Consider the following 21780-nt stretch of genomic DNA (forward strand, 5'->3'; position numbering starts at 1 on the left):
ATGTGATCAGCTGAGTTCTCTAAAAGCCTCCTCCGGCCATTCAGACCAGATAGCAGGGATCCTGGTAGCTTCTTCATGGCCAAGAGAAAAACGAGCAGTAGCACTCTCATGAATTCTAGTGCCTTCTGGGCAGAAAAGTCTTTAACTCTGGGTTACTGAAGCAAGATCCCCACATGTCAGCCCAAGTAGAGGGAAGGGCCTTGGATAGTCAGATTAGTGGAAGCCTGAGATTCCTGGATCCAGAATGTCTTAGGGCTGACAGACTCCATCCTATTGAAGAGCTCCAGCAAGTAGAAAGTAGAGCTACCATTACAAACACAAATGGTCAAGTGACAGAGCCATCCATTCCCATATCCCACTCTGACTGCAAATGTCTCCAGCCAGCTTTTCACCTGCTGGCAGGTCTTTCAGAGTCTTTCTGAGAAGTGTATACATCGGTTAGATATCAACCAACATCTCCCAGATTAGTGCTGTCAAAAAGTGCAAGAGTATATTTGGAACAAAGATATAAATATGTGAAAGGCAGTGTTTTGCATGTGTGTATGAAGAAGTTTCAATATAACCTTTTCAAATTGAGCCATACCTCCAATTCCGTTTTTTTTAAAATGTATATATAATTTTCTTATTATTAAGGTGTTGTACAGAGGGGTTATTGTTTATAAGTCCTTCTTAAGACCTTTGAAGCGGATGTTTTTATGATCTGGGACAGTTTTGGATACTACCTATAAAACTGTCTCACAGAGAGGCCCTCTATGGAAGGTGTATGGCTTTTTCAGTGTCCACAGTGAAGAAGTGAATCCAGGACCGTTTGGGAGCCTCACCCCAATTAATCCTCTTATCCGATAGAGACTATCACCCCATGCCCCCTTCTACTGTCTTCCAGGGGGTAGTACAAGATAGGGTAGCCTTTGTGAATCAGGATCTCTAGCATTCTTGTGGCCTTGTTTAGTACTGTGAGCTGCCGGGGTGTTGCCCACAAAGAATGGTGTGGGGAATGCCGGTCCTGCAGGTGGGTAAAACTGACACCTGTGATTTCATCTTGGAAATGAGATATTAGGGCTGCACCAGGAGATGGCTGGCAGGTGCCTACCAGGGGTGGGCTTCTCTGTGAATTGACTCCAGTGGAAAAGGCTTCTGGAGCTCTCCATTTTCTTTTCCAATTTCCTTTGACCCATTTCCCCTGGATCCCGAGGAGATGTCCACTAAGCTTTCTCATCCATATGACACTCTGTTAAGACTCATTTGGGCAGGTTCAGGTAAGGCTGAATAGTTTTCTGGGTAAAATCTTCTGGCAAGGAGCATTCAGGCCTGCTGTTTCCAGCCTCAGGAAAGCCCACCCACCAAGTTTGGCTCCCTGGCATTGAGGGCTTGGTAAATTCAAAGCCTGCATAATGATGCCAGTCCATCTGGCACACTGCATATTTAATGGGCAGCTGATTTCCCCTGTCACAGTGGATATGGATTTAGGATATAGTAACTCTACTTTTTTGACATTAAGAAGGCAGACTTGCAACAACCAAAAAGGGACATTATGGTGCACTGGTATGGGATTTCATGGAAAAGCTGTGCTTATAAGATGAGAATTTGCTGGCATTGTGCCCCTTGAAAGAATATTTTGGAGTTGGAGGCATTGCTCTTGGCTCTCGAGCTGCACTGGAACTGTCTGGGAAGAGGGTCTGTAGACACGGTTGTGCTGTAGTAGGTTGGTGTCAGGCCACTTGGCTCGCTTGGACATTTCACCTGAGGCTCTCAAACATGTGGTCCTATGACCAGGAACTGTCCTGGTTGGAAGTGCAGATGTAAGAGAAGCTTTCTGAGTTCCAGCAAGAGGAACGTTATTAAGTGAGCAAATAGTCCTAAGGTGAGCAAGGTGATACATGCCTGCAATCCCAACTATTCAGAACGTGAAGGCAGAAAGATGGTAAGTTTTAGGCCAGCTTGGGAACAATTGGTGACATTTTCAGAAACAATAAAAAACCAATAAAAAGGCCTTGGAGTATGCGTAAGTGGTAGAGAGCTTGTTCACATGGGCCTGAGATAGAAAGAAAGAGAGAGACAGAGATAGACAGAAACAGACAGAGAGATAGAGACAGAGACACAGAAAAAGAGGGACAGAGAGAGATAAAGAAACAGAGACACAAACACAGAAACAGAGAGACACAGAGAAACATAAACAGAGACGGAGAAAGACAGAAAGAAGGGAAGGAGAGAGAGACACAGAGGGACTGAGAGAACAGCTCTGCTCAGACATCAATTTTTTAACGAGCATGTCTTTGCTGTGTAGGCTCGGGAGTCGCAGTCTTGGTGAAACTGTTCCCATCATAGGCTAGCTTGATGACCACTTCTCACTTTGGAGCTTCCTGTAAGCTGTGTAACACTCTGCCACCTGTATTCTTAGATCTGTAAAAATGTTTATTCCTTACATTAATTTCTCAGGACTCTGCTCCTGATCTTTAAGAAATGGAGAAAGGAAACAGCCCTCCTCTTCCACTGCTCTTCTAGCATCCACTTCCAGGCCTCAGTAGTGGGTTTGGGGGCATGGAGGATCATAAAGGGGACTGGTTAGATTCCCCATGGGAATTAGGCCCTGTTTGTTAGGGAATCAAGTCCTCTACTTTCAAAGATAAGACTTGTCTACAACTTCTGAATTATAAGGAGCATGGCCAGCTCACTGTTCCCTGGGGTACACTCTTGCTATAGGTCTGACAGGGAGTCTGGGAGCCCTCCCAGTCTCCAACTCTTCCTCTAGCAAAGGCTTCCAACTTTAGGCTTAGGGAGCATTTGTGGAAAAGAGTAGACTTCATGGGTACTGTTTGTAGTCTCATGCTCTACACACTGGAATATTGAGCTTAATGAATCTATGGACTGAATTAATACTTATTAAATGCCTCTAACGGGAGATGCTAGCAAGATCCCAAACTTTAAAAATATTATCTAGAAGTTGAAATTATGGGAGAGCTTTACTTTGATTTTGTCCTCAATTTTTCTGGAAGGAACAAGACTGCCTCTGTGTGTGGGCCAGTCCTGGGGCTTCACCAAAGGGCCTGTCCTTGAGCTATTTTGCTCAAGGCTGAATTACATCTTGTGAGCCACACCTTCACTTCTGTCTTCCTACTGGTAAACTGGAGATAAAGGTCTCATGGATTTTCCTGCCCAGGCTTGCTTCAAACTATCATCTTCAGATCTCAGCCTCCTGAGTAGCTGGGATTACGTGTGGAAACCACCTGTGCCCAAGCAATAATGCTTCTTCTAAATAATGTGAACAGTCTCAAACTGACTCCAGAACTTTTTGATTTTTTTCCTGAAAGACTTTTAGATCTACTTTGACTACTGCTATGGTTTGGATAGTTGTGAAAGATTTAGTTTCCAGGAAACTTTGGGAGAAGGTGAAGCTTACCAGACAGAGGTAGGACTTAGTGGGTAGTTCTGTGTTCATTAGAGGCAAAGCTTTAACAAGGACAGTAAGACCCTGGGCCTTCCTCTTCCTCTGTCTTTCCCATATGGTCCCTGGATCAATAACTTCTTCTGGATGACGCCCCCTGTGAGATGCCCCCAACAGTGTAAAGCCACAGGTTCAACCCATCATGGACTGTAAGCTCCGTAACTATGTGACCAGGTTAATCTTTCCTCTTTATAAATTGATTATCTCTTTTATATTTCTTTCTTATTGTTTTTCCCCCTTCTTGAAGCACTACAGTTTGAACTCAAGGTCTTGTGCTTGCTAAGCATGTGTTATACCATTTGACCCATGCCCCTAGCACTTTTTTTTGCTTTAGTTATCTTTGCCCAACCAGACTAAACCATGTATGTCTGGGATCATACACACGTGTCACCAAGGCCAGCTATTAGCCAACATGAGGTCTCACTAACTTTCTGCATGGACTGGCTTTGAAATGCAATCCTCCTTATCTCTGCCTCCTGAGTATCTGGTGTTAGAGAGTAAGCCACAGTTCCCAGACTAATTATCTCAGGTATTTCTGACAGTAGGAGAAATCTGACTAACATAACTCCCAATGTCGCTGGCTATGGATTTAATAGTACAGTGAGATCTGGGTTCTTAAACTGAGGTACAAATCATTTCCTTGTCAATCATGTCAAGCCTTCGAGAGTAACACCTACTTAAGCATTTCCTCTGATGTATAATCCAATGCCTCAACCCTCCATGAGGCCCAACTTCTACCTTCATGGTGGGAATCCTGTGGGCCTACTTTGTTCTTATGGAGACACTATTGGCTCTGAAGGAATCGGGCCTAGATTTGTTATCTGTGAATATGAGCTCAGCTGTACTATCTTCCTGTGTGTCTCAGATACCTTCCCCAAAGGTGAGAATAACATCTGCCATCTAGAATTTTCATAAAGAATCTATGGGAGCAAGGTTCACACCTGCTAGCCTCAGAACTGAGGATGGTAGTTTGAAGCCAACCGGGACAGGAAAGTCTGTGAGACTCTTATCTCCAATAAACTATTCAGAAAAAGCTGGAAGTGATGCTGTGGCTCAAGTGGGAGCATTTTAGCCTGGAGCAACAGGAGCTCAGGGACAGTGTTCAGGCCCACAGTTCACACCTCAGGAGTTGCAAAAAAGAAAAAAAGAAAAAGAAAATTAAAAAATAAAGAATATACGGAGCGATGTATTTAAGGTGCTCAGAAGTTTAGCTGCTAGTTATACTGTTTTTCATCTTTTAGTCAGGAACGAAGCTGTAACCAAATCACAGCCCGGGGTCAAAGCTCTGTGGCTTACATACAGATCCCTGGGGCTGAGTTGGGACATCCTGGAAAATGACCCTGGCCGTCTCGGTGCCCATCTGCTATGACTATCTGTTTTGTTGGACACTGGGTGATCAGCTTGCCATGCCCTTCAGACATAGTCTCACCCTCCTGGCTGAAGGTCCAGACATGGCAACTTAGGTAGGTCAGTCCCCTCTCTGCCCCACATACATGCCTACCAAATTTGGCCTCTCCTTGCCCTCCCCTTTCCACAGGCTTTTAGAGGAAACTATGATGCATGCCTATCTTGCAGAGGGCAGAGCTATGAAGGGCCCCAGCCTCTCTGGCTGAGAGTTTTTTAAATTATCTCCCTGCTTTGAAGAAACGGTTATTCTTAAGTAGTTCTCCAAAGGGGTTGCAATTGCATGTCAGGTTATGAGTACAATTCTTCTTGAGCAAATGTCACTTTCCTTCTTTCTCTTCTATTTTCTCCTTTCTGTCCTTACTCACAAGTGACATAGTTTATCTTTTACATAGTATACATTGAATACAATGACTGCATTTGTTCACCCAATTCTCCTTCCATTCCTGGGCTTCCCTTTGTCCCTGCCCACCCCACCCACCCCCCAAAAAAGCATGTTTCCATTTCCTAGCATTCACTTTGAGAAGCAGTAGTTCAGTTGTTCTGAGGAGTTAGGTCTTTGGTTTTCTTCCCTGACTCGATTCTCCCTTAGTTTGTTTGTGTGTGAATGCATAACCTTATATATGTTATCATGCCTAGTTGTATTTTATATCAAGCATCCAAATATGAAAGAAAAATGCACCGTTTGTCTTTCTGAGTCTGGCTTACTTTACTTAACACGATTTGTTCTAGGTCCATCCATTTCCCTACAAATGACACAGTATCATTCTTTCTAGCAGGATGAATAAAATTCCATTATGCATAGGTACCACATTTTTCTTGATCCACTCATCTGTTGAGCTGTTTCCATAATTTGACTATGGTGAATAGTGCTCCAGCGCTCTTGCTGAGATTTTTTTCTGGGCCTGGGTGCTTTCCCTGAGCTTCTTTTTCTTCAGGGCTAGTGCTCTACCACTTGAGTCACAGCTCCACCTGCAGCTTTTTCTGTGATGAACTGGAGATAATTGGGCTTTCCTGCTCAAGCTGGTTTTGCATGATCCTCAGATCTCAGCCTCCTGAGTAGCTAGGATTACAGGCATGAGCCACCAGCAAACAGTTCTGGCTGAGATTTTTATGCCAAAGAGATTCATTCTGTGCGTGGATAGCTCTGAGAAGGATGGAGGAGAATAAATTCTTTTGTAGAGTTCTGAGTTTGGTCTACCATGTCTACATAGGTGAAAATCACTGTGTTCTAGCTTTTCCCTGTTAAGAAAAGTGGCACTGTAGGGTAGTCAGGAGAAGCAGGGTTCTTTCTCTTTCACCCCCCTCCTGTCCTCTGCCATCTGTTCTACTCACACTGCTGGGCACTCTGGTCAAGAGTTGACAGAAAAGGACTGAATCTAAAAAGTCTAGGGATCTGATTTGTCATGGGCCTCAACAAATCAAGCTATCTCTCCCCCTTTACTTCCAGGGACCTGGGTTTTTATTTTTTGCCTTCACTAATGTTCTGGTTACTATGGCGATATGGCAACCCACCAATCCATATCACTAGGCTCTTCTGTAGGGCAGACAACCACAGGCAGCTAAACCTGGACCCTAATAACAGTTCTGTCTCTCCCACCTTCTAGCTACTCAGGAGAAGAGATCCAGAGCATCACAGTCAAAGCCTGAATGGTCAGAAAAGTCTGTGAAACTGTGGCCCCAAAATAACCATCAGAAAGAAGGGCTGTAGGTTCTGCCCCAGTAGGGAAAGCTGAGAAAGCAAGTTCAGCAAATGACTGAGTTCAAACCCCAATACTACTAAGACAATGGGGGATCGTAGAGCACCATTTGGCTTCTCCCATTGGCTTGCCTGCCATGTCATAGTTCTCTGTTCTGTTTGTCTACACAAATACCTAGCGTTTCATTGCCACACCCCACTGGCTCATTGGCCCTGGCCAGGCCGAGCCACTGCACTTCTAGGATAGCCAATGGTAGCTCAGAGTAGGCCAGAGCATGGCTAGCAGTTTTCCCAGCCCCTCTCAGCCCTCTTCTTTCCTCTCTTATGCTGGAAGCCACAACTGAAAGTTTCCCATAAGTTTGCCTTGCACGAAGGATCTCCAAACCTATTTTTAAGCCCATCATCATATAACAAACAAACAAACAACACACACCAAGCAATGAACGGCTACTTACACTGCAGGAAATCTAAGTACCTTCCTCTTATCCATACTTGCTAACAGAATCCAGCCAGCTACAGCTGGCTGTTTCCTTCCACAGAGTTAGAAGTACGAGCCCTGCCTGGCTCTGCTTGTGGTTGCCTCTATACCCCCAAGTACTCCACCCTGCAGTCTTGCTTTTATTAAGACCTCGTCCACAAAGTCCTCTCCGAGCCCATCCAATTTCAATCACTTTTATATACTTTTGACAATCTAGTAAGATAATATAAAATATTTTATCATATGGTATAGTACTATAAAAGGAGCAGAACTATTGCTGTATTCATATTTCCATTTTGTCACATTACAGATTTGGTGGCTTGGATTCCTTCCTTTATTACCCCAGGGGGTTTTATTTGGCAAGAGTACTTCTTTCAGGTTTGTTTGTTTTTTGGGGGGTACAACCAGAGTTTGAACTCAGGATCTCATGTTTGCTCAGCTTGTTTGCTTGGCTGGTGATCTGCTACTTGAGCCACATCTACAACACAGCTTTTTACTGGTGATTTTGGAGATGGTGTGCTGTATTTGGGCTAGCTTTGAATTGTGATCCCTCTGGATCTCAGCATTCTGAATAGCTAGGGTTACAGAAGTGAGCCACTGGCACCTAGTTCTTTTGGGCATCATTTAAGGGCAGAAGTTAGGAAGACCAGCATGAGAATGGGCTAGGCCCAGAGACAGGACTGTGGGTTGGTCTGGGTAGAAGGGATACCTGTGAAAGCATGGAGTGAATGGAAAGGAAGGATGAAAGGAAAAGATTTTAGAAGTATTACTATAAACCCTCTACTTCTCAAAATTTAAAAATCACAAGAACAAGACCAATTTCTCTAGGAAATGCAGTGCAAATATAAACACGATGATCTTTTAGCATGGTTTCTATGGAGTTAGATCACAGCAGGGCAATGATCTTGATGCTCATTCTCACAAGTGTTTACATGGAGCTATGCATGTTCCCAACACAAAACCAGTGAAGCAGTGTGAGCTGCAGGGGTTAATGTTTAGTCTCCTCCAGTAGACTTAAACGGAGGCTTAAAGCTTCTGCCTAAATGCTTATTTCCCCTCACATTGAGACATCCCCTTGAAAATGAGAACATGTGTTTAAACATAGAAGTCCTTGGTACAAACCTTAGCTGTACAGATTCAAAAGGTGCAGTAGTCCTGCTGAAGCCTACCTGGATCCAAATAACACATTCCAACAGCATGCCACACTACCCATATGGATTGGGGTCTGATGAGGACCCTGTGTGTGTGGCAGGGCTGTCTGCCTCCAGCTCCAGCAGTTCCAGCCCAAGTTTTACTGTGCCATTGGCGAGGAGGGGAAAGCATGTACCAGAAGGGACTTTAGTCAGTGAAGGGAAGTCAGTCAGTTCTCCCCAAAGCCCTGCCTTTCCTTCAGTGCCCTTCAGCCTCTTACTTTTTGGCTGCACACCATTTCCCTGCAGAAAACTCACAGCTTTTAAGCCATGCAAGTCCCATTTGTCACCAAGGCACCAAGAAGTCCCTTTCCAGAGCAGAAATCAAAGTGGAAGGTAACTTCCTTGCCTGATCACTCTTGGAGCAATGCCCACAATCCTTAATTCAAAGCCTCCTAATTACATAGCACACCTGGTGTTTATAAAGCGCATGCTCTCCCAGATGTATACCTGGGCACTTCACCTGTGCTTTCTCAGGTAATTTTTATGAGGTCACCTTGTGGGGGGTGAACATCACCTTCATTTTCTAGATGAAGAGAGAGAATCTGAGAGTCTAACAGGAGATGCTAAGGGATGTGGAGTCTATAAGCTCCTGGGATAAATAAATCACCTCTCACTCAGCAGGAAGTTCCTGCTGGAGCTCAGGGTGAGCAGGGACATTCTGGCAGCTTCCAGATATGGAACTCGCATGACTTTAAATTCTCAACAGAATCAATTGCTTATATTTTCTGTTATGTAAAGTCGGGAGCCGCTGTGGCTTGATGTGGCTGTGTATTTAATTTAATTTTATTTATTTACCTAGTTTAAAATTTTTTTTCAGTGCTGGTACTAGGGCTTGAACTCAGGGACTTGGGAGCTGGTCCTGACCTTTTACTGCTCAAGGCCAGTGCTCTCCCACGTGAGCCACACAAGTTCACTTCTGGCTTTTTGGTGGTTAATTGGAAATAAGAGACTCAAGGACTTTCTTGCCTGGGCTGGCTTTGAACTCTGATCATCAGATCTCAGCTTCCTGAGATCTGGTGGAAGCCACCAGTGCCTGGCATTGTTTATAAGTTAGGATGGTTCTGTGGTCTGAGTGTATCCCCAGTTCCCCTACCAGCCCAAAAGTTAAGACTGAGTTGACAATGTAAGCATACTAACAGGTAGGGAACTGGGGAGGAGATGACAGAGTAATCAATGATCTGTGAAAGAGGTTGAAGAACACAACAGGTTCTAGCCTCTTGGATTCCTTCTTTCTGACACAGCAAGAAGGTGCCATCTTGGAAGCACAGAAGAGTCCTTACCAGACACTGAATCCTGGACTTTTCAGCCTCTGGAACTGTGAAGAATAAATTGCCATCATTTATAATTCATTCAGACTTAGGTGTTTTGTTATCATAGCTGAATGCACTAAACCAGATAGTGTGATGAAAATGATGTGCTACAATGGGGTTCAAGCACCATTGTAGCTCCTGGAAATTGCTGGCGTGATTCCAGGTCACATGTCCCACATGCTGGAAAGTGACAGCAGAAATGGCAAAGGGATCACATCTGAGGGATCGACCTGGGATTGAGAGAGGATCGGTGCTGGATGGCACTAGCCAGGGGCAGGATACTAAGGCAAGGGTACAGAAGCCCCGTGGCCATGGTTCTTTGATTAGGCTGGACAGAGTGAAAGATGTAGCCATGACTGTGATGACACAAACTGCGTGAACAAGGAAGCCACCTTGGTGGTGGCTTTTACCAACCAGGCTCTAGCCACATGACTCAGTTCTCCCAACTAGGATTTGAGGTAGGTAGACACACAGCAGATTTCAGCTGAAGATGAAGACCAAGATGGTCGGCATTCTGTATCCCCTCCCCCCAGGTGCTTCAGTTCTGAAGGCCTCCCTAGGGGAGCACACAAACAATGCCAGTGGCAAGAAAATGCAAAATAAAACCACATCTCTCTTCCCTTTGGTTAAGATGACATATCAAAAACAAACGGTCACAAATGGTGAAGCAGTGGAGGAAAGGGAACCCTAGCTTACTGTGAGTGGGAATGGAGACTGGGACTGAGATTTTTTAAAAACAAAATGGAGGTTCCCAAGGAAATTATAAATAGAATTGCAATGTGATCCAGCAGTCTCTTTTGAATGACAGTAAAGGGTCAATGGAGAGTGTGGAGAGTAGCCAAGGCTGAAGTACTTCATATCCATGTATGAAAATAGAACAATGACACTTTGTTGAGAGAAGAAGGGAAACTGGTAGAGGGGGTGAGTTTGACTGGGGTATTTTGTATGTATATAGCATAATGGAATCCCACTTGTGCAGTTAATAAAAAAGTAAAACTAAAATGTGGTAATTCAATTCCTTTATATACCATACTCATCATGTTGGATAAAGTTAAAAATTTGCCACATCTTTTGCTGTGGTGTTAAAATTTGCATCTCTTCAGTCTCCATACGCTAGCACGGTTCCTAAAGTCAAATTCTACATGCCCCCTAGTGAAAAATCATGCCAGACCATAGAAAATGACTCTGGATATACGTATGTACATATATATATATATATATATATACATATGTGTATATATAATTTTTGGTATTTTACATACATGTAATTCCTTGGAGAATACAAAGGATATTTGTTTAGAATATTTCTAAGTTGATAATACTTTCAAAATATGATTTAGTCAGACCATTTAAAAATTATATAAACCAATCACACTTACTTTTAGATTAAATCATAACCCCAAACGAAATGTGCTATTAAACCACTGCAGATCTGAGACCATATACAATGTGAGAGTAGACTTTCCTCAAGAAAAATATCAAAAGGCAAAAACCCCCAAAGAAGTAAAAATAACCTACAGAAGTATAAGGAAAATGTTGTTTTATTTTATATTTGTACATTTAAAAATTTTCTATTACTATAAAGGTGATATCCTAAGGGAAACGTATTTTATATTATTATTTTAATTCAAGAAAACACTATATATATAATTTATCATTATTAGCAGACTATAAAATGGTATTTTGAATCATAAAAAACTTCTCTAACCTTTTGAATAATAATCTGCTTTTTTTTTTTTTTTTTTTTTTTTTTGGTCGTGGGGCTTAAACTCTGGACCTGGTGCTGGACATGAGCTCTTCAACTCTACCATTTGAGCTACAGCGACACTTCTTGCTTTTGCTGTTTATGTGGGGCTGAGGAATCGAACACAGGGCCTCATGCATGCAAGGCAAGCACTCTACTGTTGAGCCACCTTCCCAGCCCCTCAATCATACATTTTTGAAAATGTAAATTATTTTACATTAAAAATATAAATTTGGCCAGGCACTGGTGGCTCACAACTGTAATCCTAGCTAACTCAGGATGCTGAGATCTGATGATCATGATTCAAAGCCAGCCTGGGCAGGAAAGTGTGAGATTCTTATCTCCAATTAACCACCAAAAACAAATAAAAAACAAAAACAACCCAGCAGTAGAGCTATAGCTCAAGTGGTAGAGCACTATCTTTGAGTGGAAAAAGTTTAGGGACAGTACTCAGGCTCTGAGTTCAAGCCTCAGGACTACACACACAAATTGTGTGTGTATGTGTGTGTGTGCATACATATATATAATTTAATGTACAATTTTAATTCATTTTTTACTTTTGGCTTGATTTGGTTTGGTTTTGGGAAAGAGTTTTGCTGTGTAGCTGAGGTTGCCCTTGAATTTATAATTCTCCTTTCTCCATCTCCCAAGCACTTGACCCATTCAGACTCTTGAAGCTGTAATTCATTGTAACATTTTTAATTTATTTGATTTATATACTGTGCCCTAAGTTAACATACAAATCATTTTCAAGCTCAATTAAGCTTTGTCTTGATAAATTTTTATTTTTGACAAATTATATTTGTCAATTTATGAAATTTGACAAATTATACTGCATTCGTATAAAATAACATCTTCTTAATATGTTGACCATTCATTTGGTGTATTTGCAAAATGCAGATACCCACTCTTTGCATTTAACTCTCATCCACTTTCCCAAAACAAAATACTGACAGCCTAACAGATATGCTGAGGACCAGAATCTGTGCAGGTTTACACAAGAACAATTTTTACATATTGTTTTCCTAAGGTGTTAAACTTTTAGTTAGTCTGAATCTAATCTTCACAGACCTTTGTCTTTGTAGGACACTCCTCCTTAGCTGGACACCATGGCCTGGGCCTGAAATCTGAGCATTTAGGGAGGAGAAGTTAGAGGATCTCAACCTTGGGACCAATTTAGGCCCCACAGCAAGTTAAAGTTCAGCCTGAAATGTTACACAAGACACTATTTCAAAAAAAGGATACTGTTCCTTAATCAAGTTTAAATATGCCTTCCCTTGATGATAACAATGCTTATATTTTAAAGAACTGCTTATATATTTCTCTAATGATAGTCAAACTATTTTTGTATTGCTAATGAAGATGATCATATGAAATGATTTGTGATTTTTAGATAAACATATAGCCATTTTTCTACGTATCACAGAAATCTTTAAACACTGCCTTTCGTTTGCATGCTGGTACGAGGGTTTGAATTTAGGACTGTGCTCTTGCTCAGCCTTTTATGGCTGGTGTGCAACCGCTTGAGACACATCGCTAGTTACAGCTTTTTGCTGGTTAGCCAAACATTATAGTCTCCCAGCTTTGTCTCTCCAGGCTGGCTCGGAACCATGAACCCCAGTCTTTAGCTAGAATCATAGGTGTGAAACATTGGTACCTAGTGCTGGATTAACTTATAACACAGATCCCTATTTCTTCATTGGCTCATGTGGATGAAGACACAGGAAATTTTATACTGTCAAGGTATATGGGACACATGACACTTGACTCTGGGCCAATCATATTGAAATTCCCACTCAGAGATTTCCTTTTCTTTAATATTTATTCCCCTGACCTTAAAAAGATAAAGTCTTACAAATTGTGCTCTTTCCTGTACCATGGAGAAATGCTACCACCCTGTGACCTTCGAAAGGTTCTTGTGCCATTTCTCAAATTAGTTAGACTTAAGGAAGAAAATAGACCCATAAGAAAAAAGGACAAACAAAACTTTCATCATAGGTAGGTTAGGGAAGCCAATTATGAAGTCTAACAGTCACTGGTAATACAATTTTTTAAATTATCTTTTTGGTTCTTACTGAAAGTTTGGAGGTTTCTATTATATATCACTAGCTGAAGTCATCTTTATACGCCAATCAAGCTATGTTTCTTTTGCTAGGTGATGGTATTTGTAAAGGGAGAGGTCTGCATGATGAGGCAAAGAACGTGTGCTGGGGAGGATGTGTGCACTAGGACAGAGGGATGAGTTCTAGGCCTTGGCAGCAGGACAGAGGTTTCAGCTGACACAGTACAAAAGAGAAGCCAGGAAACTTTTGGGCAGATGGCAGCAGAAATTGGGTTTGGAGTGTTTTGTCTGGCATCGGTGAGTCAAGGGAGATAATTATTAAGAAAAAGGAATTCTCTAGTGAGGAATTTCATTACAGATAGCTCAAAGTCAAGGCCAGCAGCCACATCTCATAAAATTCTACCCCTTTTGTACCTGGGCATCACCAAAATTCCTGAGTATTCATTTTGCACGAGCCAACACAAAAAAGAGGTGCTGGAGTCATTGCCAGAACCAGACACACAGGAGTTTATGGAGAGCAAGCATCAAGTCTTCCATCTTCAAATCTTAGTCCTTGAAAAACAATAGATTTTACAAAATATTTATCACATGAAAAAATAAAAATGAGAGTGTGCCTGTAATCCAAGCTACTCAGGAAGCTGAGATCTGAGGATTGCAGTTTAAAGCCAGCCCGGGTAGAAAAGTCCATGAGACTCTTATCTCCAATTAACTACCAGAAAAACAGAAGTGGTGCCATGGCTCAAAGTGGTAGAGTGCTAGCCTTGAGCAAAAAGAGCTCCAGTCAGCACCCAGCCCCTGAGCCTGAAACCCCACGATGATCAACAACAACAAAAAAGGAGAGAGACCAGGACATGTTAGAGGATATCGTTTTTTCTTGGACCACAAGTCAAGGGCACTAATAACTTCAGATTCCTGGCCATATATCCTTTTGCCTCTGAGACCTGGAAAGCTAGAAAAACAAACATCCGCACTTCCTTTCAGACCAGCTATTCTGAATAAATGAATACCTGCTAAGAGCACTCACACCCAGATAGACCAAAATCGAGAAGTTCATTAAAGGATTTGTCCATAAAAGTGCGCTTCCAAGCCTAAGCAGAAGAGAAGAACCTGGACTCGGGTACTTTAAATTTCTTTTCAGCTAGAAAACATGAAGTCTATACAAAAAATTGCAACATGGAGCCTATGGGGGAAAATATCATACCTCAACTCTCAATGTTTTCTTTTCAATGACAGAATAAGAAAGTATCTTGATAGGATATACAAAAACAGGCTTGTATGTGCAGAAATGTTAGTGGATGAGAAACCTGCCTGACAGAACTCTCACTTTGTCTCCATCCTATGGAATTGTAGCAAGAGCCAAAATCCAGAAGAAAAATGAAGAATAATCCCAACATGTTGAGGCCATGGGCAAAGAGCCTTTAAGGACTTAGCCAAGCTATAGTAGAGCTGAAAGGACATGTTTAGGAAACATGGTGTCACCTAGAGTGAATTGGAGCCCACTTGGAAATGTCATGGAATAGTAATGAATGGACATAGGACAAAAAGTCCCAAGCCCAAAGGCTCATGAACACTACTCAAAGCTTTCTTGAGTACTAAAAGAGTAGCTGTCTCCACTGGTCTAGATGGCTCTGACTCTCTACCATTCTAAAGCTTACAACTTTACTCTGAAATTCTTTCTAAGGATCTCACTAAATCTGCTTGTCTCTTTTGCAAGATATCTTTATAAATAGAGGCAAGACCGACATGAAAAAGGACAAAGAAGCTGAATTTTTGTTTCAATCATTTCTGCTGAACAAGAATGGTTATAGAGTACTCACGTTCCACAAAGTAAGAGCTGGCATCAATCTTCCAGATGATCTGACCACGATGAGAACCATTGACTCCACGGTTCTTATAATCCAGAAAGTTTTCAGACAATACTTCATCTGTATGTGCAGTAGAAGAAAACAGAGCAGAGAAATATATGTCAGCCTTATATTTTTGGGAAGAAATAAAAAAAGCTATGCCATTCTCAGCTCAACAGAAGGAAAAGCACCTGGAATCAGGAGCAGAGAGCTGGTAGCACCCTCAGATACCATCCACACCACCCACCCCCATTTTTAGCTCAGGGATCTCCTCGCCAAACACTCTTGGCAAGTGCTCATCTGCTGGCTCTTAACCATCTTTGGAAACAAACAATCACGGCGGTGCAGTTCATTTTCTCTTTGGAATAGCACTTGTATGTGTAAACCTCAGTACAAAAATCTTCACCTAGAACTTCTATAAGTGGGTTCCCATTTGAACTGAAGAGAAGACATTAAAAAAAAATCCAATACACTATCCATCTCAGAATCCTACTCTTCTGTGTGTCTTTTCTGGCCTGGGCATTATAACCATCGTATGCATGAGACTCTCCATCTCTTTATGAACTTGTGCATTCATTCGTTCATTCAGCAGGTAAAGTTCCTGTACCAGAAGCTGGGGAAAGGGCAAGAGGTTTGGTGTTTGGCCAATCAACCAATCTGGTCTCTTCTGAACCAAGGCTCGCAAATGATTGAGAAGACAACTGTCTGGCCTCTTCTGAACAATGCTTACAAATGCTTACAAAGCCAAGAAATAAATGCACTACTGTAACCTATAATAAGAGACGTGAAGGAAGAGAATGAGGTGATTTGATGATGAAAACCATCAAGGTAGTCAGGTGCTGCGGGATGAGAAAAGCTACCAGGGTATGACACAGATAAAGGTAGGTCTATGGAGGGCAGAGTGGGGAGATAATGCTGCTTCTCATATTAACACATTGCAATCCACTGATGTTCTTTCTACAGCTGGTACCCAGAGAGGGGTGATACATTCCTGGAGAAGGCAGATCCTGGCCAATCAAAGCGCTCAGTGCCTTTGAAATTAGGGATATGAATTTTCACCTTGTTCTTTTAGAGGACCTTTGCAGCTCCCACTTCACCAGTAAATCATCGTGTGTGCTAGCTGGAGTGCAGGCCGTAGGACAGCCATAGCTTGAGTCTAAATCCATCCCAGAGTTTGGAGGGACAACCTGAAGCAGAGTCTCTGGGGGCAGGCCCAGTGCCTTGGCTCCTCAGGAAGGAAATAGGATTTCCTCCCAAGGTTGGTTGCACTTCCCATGCTGCAATTGGTTGAACCCAGGAAACAGATGGTGGTAAGTGGAAATGAGGCTGAGCTTGAAGCCACAGGATCATCTCTTGAGGTCTTTTTTGTGCCATTTGCCAGTAGTGTTATTTCTGCAGCCTCTGATTCTTCATTGGCAAAATAGGGTAGTTGTAACTTCTGCCTCTGGGGGTAGGGGATCTTAGTGAATGAAACAACTGGTCAATATCCTTGTAACGTGTATGTTGAGTGCATATTTTTGGTTGCCCCTTCTTTGCAAAGATGACTGAGTAGAGTAATATCATTTCTGCTACATTAACAGCAAGAACTGTTTGCAAAATTTGCCAGTCTTTATATATTCATAGTGTGTGCTCACAACCCTGTTTGGGTTACTAAGATGATTGCATAATATGTTCTTACAGTAATTGCCTCATTTCTTTTTTTTTAAAGCATCATGTTTTCCTAGATATATATAATGATCACACCCAGGTAGAAATTTGCCTTATTATGGGAATTCTCCAACAAGTGGTATTTACTATCTGTTTTGGTCATCTGAATATTCTCTTTAATTTTCATGGTCAAGTATTCATAGGCAGTACTATCTAGAAGGGAGGAATATTCATTCATTTGTTTGCTAGATAATGTGTTCTGTATAATTGGCTACATTCCATGCATTATGTCGTGAACAAAACATGGACTATATTCTCAGGAAGTTTCTAATATATTTGAGTGTTTATTAAATAAAACAGTTAATTTCATTATAGTATGGGAAGTATAAAATGGTTTATGAAGAGAAGAAGGGGAGAAATCAGTCAAGAATCCAACATATATTCTACAAAGTTAAGAAGAGTGAGGAAAGGGGCGGGGAGAGGGAGGGATGGGTAAGAATGTTGAAAGCAGTGACATTAATCAAGATAGATTGTGTTCATAAACTGCTTTGTTAAGTGGAAACTCTTTTTACAACTACTTAAAGATAATAAAAAGGAAAAAAATCAGGAGACAAAAAAGAAAAATATGGGTTAAGTATCAAGGAATTATAGGAGCACAAAGAAAAGGATAGGGTAGGTAGGTGGGAAGAATTATAGGAAAAAAACTGATAGAAATGGAAAAATGACAAAATGACACTCATTTTAAAGAGAAAAGAGGTATAATTTGCTATACATGCTTAAATATAACATATTAAAAGGGATCAGCAATCGATCCTTCCCTGGCACTAATAATAAAACTTGGTAAGAAATGTCATCCAAGAAAATAGAGCAGTCTATTTTCTGGCCTGTCTCTCCTCAGAGGTCAACTTTTTCCCCAAAGGCATTTATCACCACTTGTTAGACAAGTCACTCATCTTCGCTTCAGAATCAAGTGTTATTGGCATTGTTGGCTGCTGCAGAAAAACAGAATGAATGTACATAACTTCATGTAGAAGGAACTTTAATTCAGAGAATTCAGAACTGGGCTTGAGGTTAGGGCCTCTGACCCTGAAAGAGAGCACTCTCAAAACATGTCTGTTTTGTTCCCTGTCACTGTTTTGTTTTTCCTTTGCAGTCTTTTTCCTTTCCTCACCTTGGACTTCAGGAAGGACAAGAATGATGTGTAACATTTTTATGACTGCCCCTAAGGCCCAGCAGAGCCTTGCAGGACAGATCACCCTCAAATGTAGACAATTGCCTATAATGATGATGTTACACCTTTAGCAGGGGAAATAATCTCATGAGAACCAGAACCTCAAATGATGATGGTGATTACAGCTTCTCCTGAATTCCCAGAGCCAAGAATTGACACAGTAATGGACCAGATTACCTGTGTTACCAGATAGGCACACCTCCTTTAACTTCTTCTGTAAAATCTCAACGTTCCCATAAACTTGAAGATAAATGTGTGGTTACCTGTAACTCTACCATCATAGACCGGACTGGTTAAACCTCATTTTTCTGCTGTTTACTAGCATTCAACTGTTTAGTTCAATAGCCCTGAGTGAGCCTTGTCCAGTTGGTTGGGACTTCCAGAATCGGAGCATTTCATTCTAAAATTCTGGTTACAACATCACCCCTCAGTATGACACTGTAACTGGCTCCCAACAAGGCTGCTCCTTTGCCTTGCTCTGAAAGGCCATGCCAGTACCTGATGAGTACGAGGTGTGAGGTCAGTGGCTGTAATCCAGGGAGAGGAGCAGGCTGTTCTGACAGTGGTTTCTCCTGCTATAAAGATATCTCTGCATCAACACCCACATCACTGCCCAAGCTGCCCATAATTCTGGCAAAATGCTTGCTGGCACTAGGTTCCGGCTCTCGACAAAGCCTAGTCTCTCAAGCCTCCACATTTCACATCTACTTTCTTAGTCTGGCTAAATGAAGAGAGCAAATTCGCATCCAGAATCTGACTAAACAGGTGTGTGGACCCTACACTTCTAGTGGGCTGGATCATGCCCTAGAGGAAGAAATGGGAGAAAAGAGAACGGTGGGCCAAACCATGACCCCTGCCACTGGAGCAATGGCAGCTCCCCAGACCCCACCTGGAGTCTATTTGCTCTGTGTTCTGTGTCAAGGCAAAGCTCGCTCTCTCTCTCCCTCTGTCTGTCTCTCTCTCTCTCTCATTCTCTGTCTCTGTCTCTCTGTCTCTCTCTCCCCCTCATTCTCTGTCTCTGTCTCTCTGTCTCTCTGTCTCTCTCCCTCTGTCTCTCTCTCATTCTCTGTCTCTGTCTTTCTGTCTCTCTGTCTCTCTCTCTGTCTTTCTCTCTCTCTGTCTCTGTCTCTGTCTCTCATTGTGAGCAACCCTGGTAGGAAGGTTACCTCTGCCATTACTGCAGGGTCTTGGGCAGTTTATTTAATGTCTCTGTCTCTGAATTTCTGCCAATAATGTTGGTATATATTCTAACTTTTTCTTGTGATAATGAACTTGACTATTTGGACTAGTAGTTCTAAGATAGTATCAAATTCTAGTAAGAAGCTATTTCTGTTTAGAGTCTGGGCTTAAAAGTGGGGCTTCATATTTTAAAACTCATGACAATTAATGAGCAAAACCTTTAATAATAACTTGAAACATTAGCTTATGCCAGCACTATTTAAAATCTAGCCATTATGCAATTTATAGAGAACATAAAGAGATGCATTCAATCTCTCTAAACAGGATTATATTCTCTGGATAATATTCATTTCTTCTGCTATGTAAAACCCTACCTCCTGCTCCACAATTTGTAACAGAGTAACAATTCTTGCAAGTTGCTAAAATTATCACAGAACTACACTAAGTTGGGATGTGATTTCAGTATGTGTTCGACTTAATGCAATACCACACACAAACACACACACTCACACACACACACAAACACACACACACACACACACACAGCATTGAACACTTACAGAACCAACAAGTCAATTTGATACAGACTACAGCTTCTAATTTCACATGAGTAGAACAACCCAGCAAGTACAGAAAGATAATATATATCCTAAGCCCCCAGTTTATGGACATACTTCAAGAACACAATATCAGAAACTGTTGAATTTTAATTTTTCTCCATGTTATCTTCTCTTGAGGAAGTTTGAATGTATGATTATGTCTGCTTTTATTAGATTATTATTATTTTGTTATATTATTATGTTGCTGGAGAATTTTGTTTTGTCTGTTGTGGGGCTTTAACTCTGGGCTTGGGCACTGTCCCGTGCTCTTCAGCTCAAGGCAAGCACTCTACCACTTTAGCTACATCACCACTTCCAGTTTTCTAGTGATTTATTGGAGATAAGAATCTCATGGACTTTCCTGCTCAGGCTGGCTTTGAACCATGATCCTCAGATCTCAGCCTCCTGAGTAGCTAGGATTACAGGCATGAGCCACTGGCACCCAGCTTACTGGAGAAATTTTAGCATGGTGTTAAGATGGGATTGTATAATAATGAATGTGATTTATTAAACCTGTATATTAATAAAAAATTTGTACAAATTATGAGAATATTATGCCTACTTTATTCAATCATATTTGCATGATTTTAATTGCACATTTATTTCACATCTAGAAACTACTTCCAATAAAGTAGAAGGAATGTATACTTTTAAAAACTTATAACAGAGCTGGGCATTGGTGGCTCACACCTGTAATCTTAGGTACTCAGGAGACCTAGATCTGAGGATCACAGTTCAAAGACAGCCCAGGCAGGAAAGTCCATAAGACTCTTCTCTCCAATAAACAACCAGAAAACTGGACATGTTGCTGTGGCTCAAGTGGTAAAGTGCTAGCCTTGAGCCCAAAGAGGCTCAAGGACAGTGCCCAGGCCCTGAGTTCAAGCCCCATAACCAGGAAAAAAAGCAAACTTGTAACATTAAAAAGAAATCAAAGATACTAGGTTTAAAAAATACTAGGATATAAAATGAAGGGGTAATAATATTGGGATAGATAGTCCCTTATTATTTTTATAACTAGAGATATCAATTGTATCCATCAAATTGTGTGTCCTTAGTCTGTTTCCTTAGCCTGAATAAGGCATGAGCATTGGTGAATCTTAACCCTAGATACAAAACTGAAAGTTAAGTAGGTACTACTGAATATTTACAAAACTACTGAAAATACTGATTCTTAATAAATATGCCTTGGTAGTTTTTTTTATCAAATGATAATCTTCTTCCACATTATTAAAAATTACTCTCCAAATGCCTCTTAGTTTGGATAGAAGTCTTTGTTTACCGTGTACAACTAAACCAAGCATAGACCTAAGGGTCAAGGCTAAGCTGAAAATTAGAAATCTTTGTCACAATGCATCTGGATAAAGCTCTTTGAAAAAACTGAACACCAGTGGCTCACATCTGTAATCCTAGCTACATGAGGGGCTGAGATCAGGAGAATCAGTTCCAGATTAACCCAGGTAGAAAAAAAATCTATGAGACTACCTCTCTCAGTGGCAGAAGCTGGGCATGGGGGCACCTGCTTGTCACCCTAGCTAAGGTGGAAAGCCTAAAATAGGCAGATCACAGTCCAGGCTCACACCTGGGCTGGAAACAGGACCCTATTTCCAAGATAATGAGTAGAAACAAGGACTGGAGGCATGAATCAGGGGTAAAGCACCTGCCCAGCAAGTATGAGACCCTGAATTCAACCACCTAGTACCACCAAAAGATAGATAGGAGGAAAAGAGAATGGAAATAAGAAAAGAGCGAATGAGAAACAAGAGAAATGAGAGAAAAGAAAGAAAGAAATGAAGAAAGGAAGGAAAGAGTAAGGAAAGAAAGAAGGAAGGAAGGAAGGAAGAAGGGAAGGAAGAAATAAAAAAGGGAACTACATCAAGCCAAATGAAGTCATACAGTGATTGCCAGGAGAAAATGCACATTATCTCATCGATTCCTTTCATGGATCTTG

General features: G+C 41.5%; 1 protein-coding gene across 7 annotated transcripts in view; it reads right to left on the minus strand.

Moving 5' to 3' along the window:
• The window catches only part of Hecw1 (HECT, C2 and WW domain containing E3 ubiquitin protein ligase 1), a 306170-nt gene that overhangs the window by 149775 nt on the left and 134615 nt on the right, over nucleotides 1–21780 (minus strand). For all 7 annotated transcript variants that reach the window (XM_069998137.1, XM_069998173.1, XM_069998127.1 and 4 more), the window contains one exon: nucleotides 15150–15257. In XM_069998137.1, coding sequence (XP_069854238.1) covers nucleotides 15150–15257 — 108 coding nt within the window. The remainder of the gene's footprint in view (nucleotides 1–15149; nucleotides 15258–21780) is intronic.

Source organism: Dipodomys merriami, unplaced genomic scaffold (genome assembly GCF_024711535.1).
Source record: "Dipodomys merriami isolate MVZ:Mamm:240054 unplaced genomic scaffold, mDipMer1.0.p SCAF_104, whole genome shotgun sequence".
In the NCBI taxonomy this organism is placed as follows: Eukaryota; Metazoa; Chordata; class Mammalia; order Rodentia; family Heteromyidae; genus Dipodomys; species Dipodomys merriami.